Here is an 11315-nt window from a genome sequence, read left to right on the forward strand (position 1 = left end):
TAGCTCATAAGGAATGGTTTTATTTCCCGGCCCCCCCCCCCCCCCACCCTGGAATTACTGAACCAGCTCTCCCTCTGTCCAGGACAATGAGATCTATTGCTACTTGGCCCCTTTGAAATTCAATCCAGTGTTATAAGAGCTTGGTTTTAGGCACGTAGGTTTGAAAATGCTGCCAGGCAAAATATAAATTAACACTCAAGAAAATTGATTGATTTGTTATTGATTGGTATTGGTCATGAAGATTTTCCTTTGCATATATTACTAGGAGCCTACTATTGGTAGACACACCTGTCAGATTAATTTAATGTAATTTTTGGCAGTAATTAAATGTAAGCACAAGTACTGTGTTTAATATTCTGTATTAAAGGGCATCCATTTGAATATTTCCAAATGCTTTTCTGGAAGAGTAGATTTTTGCATAGTTTGCTTCTGAAACACATTTCTGTCATGTTTTTATTAGATCTGCATGCTTTTTTCCAAAGATGATGCCTTGATGGCAAACTTAGTTTTTTAGTTGGAAGAAATTCATTGTTGAATTACCTACCATCTAATTTGTGAAGTCACCCATGTAATATTTATAGACTAAATAAACTGTATAGATAAGTTGCAAGGTACTTGTGAAACCTAACTTGTAGAATATGGGTTCAGGATGGCACATTACGTAGAAGATGAGTTTGGCTTAATATTGATATGAACTCCATAGACTTCATGACCTCTGTTCATTGGTTTCTAGATCTTAGAGAAGGCTTTGGTTGAGTTATACTGGAAGTTGTTTTTACTTGCTCCGTGGCATAGAAAACCACCTGTTTGTGTTTCATCTTAAGTATTTAAAAATTCTTGAGTTAAATGAGAAATTGAACATGTCTGCACTAAGAATGTTTGGCCAGGGTAGCAAGGACTTCCTGATATAGTTGTAGCACTTGGTCCACACCAGGGCTTCTGGCCAGTACAACTCTGTCAAAGAGTATACATCTCTATCCCTGACTAACAAAGTATATTAGTAAAACTTCGTCGTGCAGACTTTGCCTAGGATAGTATTAGAGAAGTTCAGAGGTGCTCAGTTGCTTTAACTGTTAGTGGTAGGTGGTGGGTTTTCAGGATATAACTGGAAAAAATTAGCAGAGCACCAGAAAAAAACAAAAGGTAAACAAGTTAAATTATTCGAAAAAATACTTTTTACTTGACTTATGGACATGAGTTGAAGGTCATTGACATCTCTTGCAGAATAAAATTTACAAAGAAAGAGCTCTGCTTTCGCATCAGATGTTGTTAATGTTATTTTGGCTTGTATTGGGTGTGGTGAATTCTGAATTCATGCCCTTGTGAATTAGAAACACTTCAGTTTACTGTGAAATGTGTCTGGTTTTAATTAAATCTACCTACAAGTTACGCTAATTCATTGATATAAATACTAATTTATTAAAAATACAATTTCAGAGTCCCTTTACCTGTCACAGCTTCCCCATCTAATATTAGATGTTTATTTTATTCAGATATTTCTTGCAATTAGTCTGTTAATGATTACCTTCAAGTGAAATTAAAAATTAATAGGAACACATTTGCATGACATCTGAGGATTAAATTCCCATAGAGCACCTTTGCCAGATCAGTGGGTCACATTTGCAGTTCACAAGTGGATAAATTAAGTTGTAGGAAAGTGACTTGACAGATGTCACACATGAACTCATTACCATACCTAAGGTTAGAATCCCCAGATCCTGAGGCCCTGTCCTCTTTTGTAACCCTTTGTAAATATTTGCAGTGTTCATTAGTCTCACTGGACAGAGTAGGTTACTGCAATGGCAGTTTAACCTCTCTTTTCAAGGATTTTACTATCAGTATTATAGTAATACTATGCTATCAGTATTATAGAACAGTAATACCTACATCTATTTTTGATACCTATTTTTGATATGCTCTCAAAGCAGCTGCATGAAGAATGTTAAGCACAATTTAATTACTTTTTATTGGTCCATTGACTACAAGGTATGAACTTTGTGCAAAGAAAAAAATTTCTGTAGCAATTACTGAAGCGGTATTCTTCCACTTATGCCAATATTTTGCATTAAAATGTACCTGAAAATATCTACTATAAACATGCTACAATAAGTGAATTCTCAAACTTCATGTTAATAGACCCGTTAATTTTTAGAACAGGCATTGTATACGCAAATTTTATATTTGCAACATGCCTTTTAACAACTGTATTTTGGGACATCATTGTGAGCATGTAGTTTGCATGAATCCATAATCACGTGTGCTAGGAATATTTTCGATAACTGTAAGATAATACATAAAACTGTCTTTTTTGTTTTTTTGAAGGGGTGAGTTTTGGACACGGTGGAAAAACTGAAAGTGTGAAAATCATAACACTATAATTTTACTTTATTTTTATTTTTATTATTTAACAAATCAGACAAATTTACTTTCATCATGGTATCAACCATCACACCTCAAATTACATCAATATAGCATGAAAAAAATTCTTAGAATTCTGTTGTTTGCATTACTGACTGCTCATTCATAACTTGTTAATGATGATGAGAAAACCAGTAAGAAAGATACTTATGTTAATTGTAATGTAAACAAATTCAAAACTGGACTGCAAATAAATAAGAAATCTTGCATTTTTATGAGGAAAATAGTTCTAATACTTAATGAATTATACTGCCTAGCATTACCCACTGATTCAAAAGTAGAAGGATATATTAATTACTTATACACTTGTCCCAAGTATGCCCATGTGTCTGTTTTAAAATATCAGGCTTATTTTCAAAATGAGCTTCTTATAAGGATTTATATAGCTCCAAAGGAGATTAGTTTATATAGCCTTGGCTCAGTACATATTAGAGTTTACATTTATTTGTGAACTTTTGTTTCTCCTTTCCCATATTAGAAGTATAAGCTAACCAGGGATGGGAGTGGTAGGGAAATCATGTCCGTTGTGAGGACATACCTTCTAGGTCCAGAGGGAATTTGAGATCTGGAAAACTAATCTACTTTAAGAATACTTAATTGGGGTATTTCATAATTCCAGTAAATGAGAAAAACGAGTGCAGCGTGCCCAAGTCAACGTTAATTGAATACTATACCATTTCAAATTTTTAATAGAAATAAATATTCTGGAAAAATTTGATACCCCCGTGTCCCTCCTTTCTCCTGTTCCGCAGGTGAGGTAGGAGGTGTGTCTGAAAATGTGATTATTTTAGCAATGCTCAGAGTTCCTAGCTCTGGACCCAGGTATATGAAGCAAATTGTCCTAATTGCAATGCAATTTGAAATAGAATCACCTTATCTCTAACATTCCTTAGGCATTTGCCTAACTACTGAAACAAATACAAAATCTGTAATTTGAATTTTTCTACTGTGGCACTGATCATGGTCAGCGTTTTAAAAAAATAGTTTTTTTCTTTAGTAAAATTAGGTGGCCCACTAAAGTATTCATTATGGCTAGGAGGATGCTACAGAGTCCTCATGGTTTACTGAAAACTTAGTTGTCTTGTTTACATGCTAGTGATTTTGATTACATTTGGGATATACGTGTTAAAATATATGCTTTTTCTGATCTGGAAACTTACTGGTATTTAAAGTAGGGGTGCACCGATAGAGATTTTTGTGGCTGATACTGATAGCCGATTTTTAAGGAGGCATATTGGCCGATACCTATCTGATTTCTGAAACCAGCTCAGCAGTGTGGAGAGCTGCCTCCAGCTGGTAAGTCCAGTGTGGTGGAAGGGGAGGAGGGAGGAAAGGAGTGTGGGGATGCTGATCTGCCCCTGTGGTGAGGGAGGGTGTGGAGCTGGGGGCTGGAACAGGGGCTGGTGCAAGGGTGCCCAGCTAGGGCAGGGCAGATATGGGACTGCCACAGCTCATCCAGGGGAGGGGGAGAGTGGCTTCTGCCACTCAGCCAGGAGCCACTGGTTCAGCGGCTCGTCTGGCAGCTCCTGCTGCTTGTCTGGAAGGGCACGGTGGGGGTGGGGGCATGTGCCCCTGTAGCATGTGCCCCCCCACCCCGTAGCCCCCTTCCAGCACAGCATTGCCTTGCTGGGAAGAGCTTGACACAGCCCTGTCCCCACCCTACTCTGCACAGATCTGAGGGCACACCCCTTTGCCCCAGGCCCTCCTGGATGAGCGGCAGGAGCTGTTGGATGAGGAGGTGAGTGCTGGACGATCCACCAGACCAACAGCTCCCGGCCAAGCGTCATGCAGTGGTGGGAGCCACTCCCCCACCTATGCCCCCCATACAAGCTGCGGTGCAGTCCCACCCCAGTGCAGCAGCGCTTGCCCCAGCCCCAGCTCCACACCCTTCCTTGCCACGGGGGCCTTGATCTGCCCCACCTCTGCTTCCACCAGAACAAACTTACTAGCTGGAGGCAGCTCTCCCTGCTGCCCGGCTATGCTTTTTGATGCCTGTGCTACGCTGCAGCTGCGCACATGCACAGACCATTTATCAGCCAAATTACCAACTCAGTATGGCCGATTTCATATACAGAATATTTTCTTTATATCCGTGCCTATCTGATATTGGACCGATATATTGGTGCACCTCTAATTTAAAGGTACCCTCAACGTTGTTATGTTTACAGTACACATTTTATCTTTCATCTTATTGGCAAATCATACTGTAAAAATGTAAACTATATATTTCCCAGTCAATTATGACTACAGCTGATTTAAGATAAGTATGTAATATAAGGATTGTAAAAAATTATGCTTATTTACTGTCTCCTCTGCTAGGGTGCATAAAATTGTTCATTTACAATAAACTTTATTGAACTATATGTTAGACCTCCCTCTCCCCACCCCCCGCTACTGTCACAGTATTTATTATTACAAAAAGGCTTAAATTGAATTAAGAACTGCAAGAGAGAATAGTTTTTTAAGGCATACCCACTTTGGCAGCTCCTGCTGTAATTGATGCATCTTTTTTCTCCACTGTATTGGGACACATACTTACCCACTTATTTGAAGATCTCCTGAGTTGGAACTGGTTTTTGATAAAGAATTAATTATAATTTCCAACAATATTTTAAACTTTTTATGCGCTACATACAGCATTGATAATTTTCTTTTTCTGGTGTATTGATCACTTGCATCTCGCACCATTCATTCTGCATTAAGTTATTAGTTTCCTGTAAGTTTGCTGTGCGACTCTAGAGCCCCATGATAAAATATGATGGTTCATTAAAGTTTTATTAGCTTTGGGGATTTACAGTGGCCATGCCACTTGAAAACTAATAATTAAATAAATAAATAAATAAATGGCAGTAAATTCAGAGTTCAGATTTTGTTGGTATTTAGGAAGATTTCAATTTCTGACTGCATATCCTATAAAACAATAAACAGACAATGGATTGAGAACTGAGACTCAATTTCCTCGTTTTTATTATAAATCAAATCTGCTGGCTGTTTTTTTAGATCACATCTTTGTATAAGAGGGATAACAAGCTGTATCTGCTTTAGGTAATGATGGATGCCTTATGAGCATTAATGCCTGTGCCTAAAATCTTGGAATATGGTGTCCCTTCAGGTAGAACTTGCTCCAATTCTATCTTCTTGTTCTTTTTATGCCAGATTATCCAGACATTAGGTCCTACATCAGTACTCCTGTCCATACCCAGTGATAACATTGTACTTAATATTATAACAGGTTGTGGGGTTTTTTTGCTAAAAGTACCTTTAGCCATCCTGCTGATCTACATGAAAGCTAGTGAGTCCAGGCAGACTAATGAATCATAATTAAATCTGTTTACTAGTGACCAGAAACTGTTGCTGTCTGTTAATGGTCTGCTCTAAATTGGTGATTTTACTTTATTTCCAGCAGTTGGCATCTCCTAGCAGTCCAAGCAGGAGAACCAAGAATTGTTAATGCAATTAGTGCAGAGAAGAAACTGTAGTCTCTTTGGAAAAGTGTTTGGGCAGGATGGTGAGATGCTGTGATGAAAGTTGCCTTAATGCCCAGGTTGGGAGTGTTGCTTTTTAGCTAAATAGAAGGTTTCATTATGCAGAAGTGGTAATTTGGTATGTTTTCCAAGTGTTTAATCGGCCTAAAAATGACACCAAGAAGAAATAAACTTAAAAAAAATAGTGTTAATGCATGAGTCCCACATAGGTACTCTATTTTGTGTAGTGAAAAAAACCTAGCAATTGGCATTTCACTCTTTGTAATTACTATAGTTAGAACTAACACCTGAGATAAGCTAATTACATGAAGGATAACTTTTTTTTCAAATAATTTATCCATTGCATGTTTGACAGCATTTGTATGTTCTCCAATATAGTCAGTCACTTTTTCCCATACTGGAAAGGTCCTTGGACATCAGAAAGGAAAATAGGAAAAACATAATTCCTTTAACAACATAAAACACATTTAAGGATTATCTGTCAGAAACTGAAAGACCTGAAAATTAGTTGGGTATTAAAATCTGGTTATATTATTCTTTATTTTAATGCTTTATAAAATGCTTTAAGAACCTGATGTAAAAAAAAAGTTCCATAGGGATATACTATGCCATTTTGATGCAACTTAAAAAACATATTTGTAAAAAGTTACTACGTTTTTTCTGTGGCAGCACCTTTCATCAGTGCCATTTTCAAAATGACTTATAAAAAATCTGTTTTTCTTGGTTAATATTTTTTTATATTTATTCAAGAGCTTCTGTATTAGAATTGCTGATGTTTTGCATGAGTGATTTGTGACGGGAGTCTAGGAGTCCTTGTTAGTCAACGAGTGGCTTAAATATCTAGTTATTCTGGCCTGACTATGCTCCAGTTGCTTGTAAATGGCATGGGACTTTTTAAATCCAATTAGTCATATAACTCCATGGAGAAAAAGGATCTTACCAGGAAAAGATGCTGAGTTTGGGGGGAGTTTTTCTCCAGAGAGGGTATCTTACTGTATTTATTTGATTCCAAGACAAGTGTTTTTTTCCCTTCATTTGATTTGAGGGAGGGGCACTCATTCCGGAATCAAGTACAAAGCAGTATGGAGGCAGGCAGCTGCTGTGGCTCTGGCCCTGACCCCAGGTTGGGACTGAAGTCGTAATGTCCACCATCCCTCCCCACCACTTCCCCCCCAGTCTCTTTCCACCTGTTTCCTCCCCTTTTCCCCCATTCCTTCACCCTATTTCTGGGCTACTGCTCTGGGGCTGGGCTCCATGCCTGAGGCTGGAGGGGAGATGGAGCCTGTTGGTGCCAGAGAAAAGGTAAGGGAGGATGGGGAGAGGGGCAGATGGGGAGGGAAGGGGGGAACAGGTCGTGGAGGGCAAGCAATGGGGGCAGGCAAGTGGTTCAGGAGCATGGACAGCAAGGGGGAAGCTGCTTCCCCGCACACACCTTTTTTTCAGTGCCTGCCTCCCTAAAAGAATATGACGAATTTTAAAATGATTCTCCAATAATTAGATTTATACATAGAAAACTATAGAAAATGCATAAATTTGTTATGTATAGAATCTAATGGGGGGGGTCTTAAATTTAGGGTTGTCTTGGATTCAGGTAATACGATATATCTATTTAAACTGATGTTGCTTTTGCCAAGTCAAAACCATTAAAGGTTCAGAAGTAGGGCTAAAAAGTGATTACTTTCAAAATAAAGATGTGATTTGCAAATGAAGTTTTTGGTTTTCATGTATTTTGTTCATTTTCTTATAATGTTACAAATTTCACTCTTACTAAGTATAGTCATTCTGTTTAACAGCAGTGAGCGGAAGAGCATCTGCAATGTCAAACACTCCTACCCATAGCATTGCAACTTCTGTATCCCAACCCCAGACACCAACTCCAAGTCCTATCATTTCTCCTTCAGCCATGCTACCAATCTACCCTGCCATAGATATTGATGCACAGGTAAGCCTGAAATCAATGCTGCTCAGATGTGTGAAAATACTTGGTTCTACATAATCTATAAATCACTCTTAGTAAACAGTTCAGTTTTATATTTAGTTGTAGAGTGAATTGGTGGAATATGAAAAGCCACATAATCCGAAGGGACAGTTGTAATGCAGTTTTCTCTGGCTGCAGTACAGGTGAATAAAAAGCAGGTTCTGTTTTTGGCCAATCATTTAGTTTTTGCTTTCTCTTGCCTGTGCAATAACAGCAGATCAGTTACATGATGAAGTGATCTTCTGGTTATCACAAAGTTATTTGACTACCTGCTAGTAGAAATAACTCTTCAGAGCCAGGTGGCATGGTTTGTAAGGGTTACTGCAAACCACAACAAAGCCATCTTCCATCGTCATGCTAGCTTGGGAAACAATCTAAACTTGATACCAGGCTTTGATTTTCTCTTTCCTCACTGCATTAGCATTGTTTCATGTCACTGTGAACTGTGTTGTTCTCTTGAATTGCTGTAATACCACTATAGGTCACTGCACTATAAAAGCCTAACCAGTTAATGTCACAGCCGTGAGGGTCTTATACAGTGATATTAGAACCAACAGAATATAAAAGTGGATGCCTGCTACAAAAATCAAGATGTTAACAACAGAGTTATGGGAAATTTAGCTGAAAGGAACAACTGGTGTTTCTTCAACCCACTCCCTTGTTCAGATAATATATTTAGTTTACCAGTAACCAGCTGAGGACCATTTGTAAACTTCAGCCTGTGAGGTTATTACTAAAACAGTAGTTCTTAAGCTCTAGGGAATGAATGTGCTGTTTTATTAAAGAATGATCATCTCACTGCATGGCTTTCAAAATGTTTCCTTCTGAGGGGACCATACTTTGAGATCTACTGCATTAAGGGTTATTTTTTCAATGAAAATAGATTAATTTCTAAAGAATAGAATAAAACATGTTATTCTAGCTACAGTCTTTTACCTTTTATTGCTCCCCAGATGACAGTTGTTCTTTAGCGTAAGACTCCTAAAGCAAGTGCAAAATGTCAGTGCTTGTAAGTGGTACATTTCTAGGTCTCTAAACTGATGAGAACAGTCAGCTTTTTGAATGGTTATGTTTATTTGTTCTCGTCCAAAGACTTTCGGAATAAGATTTCACCCTGGGACAAGACAGAATGGCTGAGGGTGACTTAGATTTGATTCTTTGTTTAGGTCTGGATAAGTGAACTTTAGGAACTGAAATTAAAAAACAAGTTTAGAGATGTATATTTAAATGATTGAAACCCAGACCTTAATTAATCCATTTGACTTAGAAGGTGGAAAGTTTCTGTGAACCTAGAAACAAAATCTAGAAAACAAGATATGCTTATGTGTTAACTTTGTCCTAATCGTTTGTCAAATACTTATAGCCACAGCCTGCTTCCCTTCCAAGTCCTTGTATTGCAGATTCATAAACAAGTGTAAAAGACACTGCTAGTACTGGCCCAGAAGAACAATCCTGTCAGTTCAGTTATGGTTTCTGTAGGTTTTGCAGCAGTTGAGCCCTAGCGTTGTAACTCCTGTAGAAATAATTATAAGGTTGGCAATTCATTATTTTTATTTTTAATTTGTTATTTTGATAAAAATTGAAAGCAAAATGTATGCTCTTGTTACATTAAAGCAGTTCAAAAACAAATTGCACTGTAGTCTAAGCTGCTTGACTGAAACCATGTCCTCTAAAAATTAAACAGCTTAACAAAAAACAGGTAAAATCTCATATTCCTATAAATGCCTATTAAATCTGTTTTCAGTGCCAACCTCAGAAACAAATGTCTATTACGATAAGGTTCACAGGAGGTGTCCCAGCTGTTCCTTGAAAACTTAAAAATATCCTGGGCTTATAAAAGATTTGTCTTGTAATTGAGAAAATTATCACATGAAAAATTAAATACAAATTTCTGTTTATTTTTAAAAAGTAAAACATTTGTCTTGATGTTTCTTCTAGACGGAGAGTAATCATGACACAGCATTGACACTTGCATGTGCTGGTGGCCATGAAGAACTAGTACAGACACTGCTAGAGAGAGGAGCTAATATTGAACATAGGGACAAAAAAGGTAGGCATCTCAGTGTATTGGTGAATGTTTAAATCCAGTATCATGTGGTACAGCAAAATGACAAAATGCTGGAAAAATTTGCGGTTTAGTGTGTTGTTTATGTTAGATTTTATTTGTGGGTTACATAACCAACTTTAAATTATAACTAAAATAATGTTTTAAAAATAAATGAAAAGAGGCTTTTAGAGGCACCTTTTGTTCTGTTCCAGGGTTTACTCCACTTATTTTGGCTGCTACTGCTGGTCACGTTGGTGTTGTTGAAATCTTGTTGGACAATGGTGCGGATATCGAAGCCCAGTCGGAGAGAACCAAGGACACGCCCTTGTCTTTGGCTTGTTCAGGGGGAAGACAAGAGGTGAAGTAAAATTTACTTTTCATAAGGAATAATTAGAAACCGGTTACAAGGTATATACTTCAGATTAAGAACAAATTAAGCTCCCATGTTACAGGTCATGATACCTTGACTTCCAAAACACCCCAACCTTTAAACGGTAGTTTTAAAAAGTGTATAATGCTGGTATGCACATTTAGGGTAAGTTATGCTGCAGTGTAAACCACGTAAGAAATACAGTGCTTCCTTGACAACAAGTTAGACCTAAATTATGAGATGTTTTGGTGCTGATTGATGACACTTAAATATTAAAAGGTAAAAGTACATTGAATTAAATCTGAAAGTGAATGCTTTTAGTCAGTGTAGTAGCATTTTCAGCACATGTACATTGTTGACAGTGTACATTGAATTAAATCTGAAAGTGAATGCTTTTAGTCAGTGTAGTAGCATTTTCAGCACATGTACATTGTTGACAGTGTACATTGAATTAAATCTGAAAGTGAATGCTTTTAGTCAGTGTAGTAGCATTTTCAGCACATGTACATTGTTGACAGTGTACAAAATACATCATAGAATTTATCTTAAGAATTTGGGAGGTTTTCACACTTCTGGTGTCCAGAGGATTTTGCTCCCAAAAGGAAAAGGATTCAGTTGTCTGCTGCTACTTTTGAAACAGCAGCGTTACCATCTCAATTGACCATACTGCTTATGTATCCGAGAATAATTAGGATCTGTACTATTAATAGCACAGGTATCCCATAGCCATTATTTGAAACAGGTAGATGTCTTTTAACACTATTTAAAAAAAAACTTTTCTGAGAAGTTCTTAATGATATGTTACTATTAATGTTTTCCTTGTAGTTGCTGTTGTGTGGCTTTTAATGTCTTCAGTGTCGATAATTTCTCAGCATTATGGCTTCTAACTATTTGCTAACTCGAGAAGGGAAAGTCATGTGTTTTGATTTTGAAAAACTTGTCAAAACTAAAAAAAACAACCCCCCCCCCCCCAAGGTTTTTTTTTTTCAATTTCTATTTTTGAGGGGATTTGAAAAA

The 11315-nt window shown here is 37.4% G+C and overlaps 1 protein-coding gene across 4 annotated transcripts in view; it reads left to right on the forward strand.

Moving 5' to 3' along the window:
* ANKRD17 (ankyrin repeat domain 17) overlaps positions 1–11315 on the forward strand; it is a 200020-nt gene that overhangs the window by 125255 nt on the left and 63450 nt on the right. For 2 of the 4 annotated variants that reach the window (XM_019516757.1, XM_019516760.1), the window contains 3 exons: positions 7697–7845; positions 9820–9931; positions 10141–10286. In XM_019516757.1, coding sequence (XP_019372302.1) covers positions 7697–7845; positions 9820–9931; positions 10141–10286 — 407 coding nt within the window. The remainder of the gene's footprint in view (positions 1–7696; positions 7846–9819; positions 9932–10140; positions 10287–11315) is intronic. The other 2 variants (XM_019516758.1, XM_019516761.1) reach the window with 1 other exon arrangement.

The sequence above is a fragment of the Gavialis gangeticus genome, unplaced genomic scaffold, assembly GCF_001723915.1.
Source record: "Gavialis gangeticus isolate Ggan-Ray unplaced genomic scaffold, GavGan_comp1, whole genome shotgun sequence".
In the NCBI taxonomy this organism is placed as follows: Eukaryota; Metazoa; Chordata; order Crocodylia; family Gavialidae; genus Gavialis; species Gavialis gangeticus.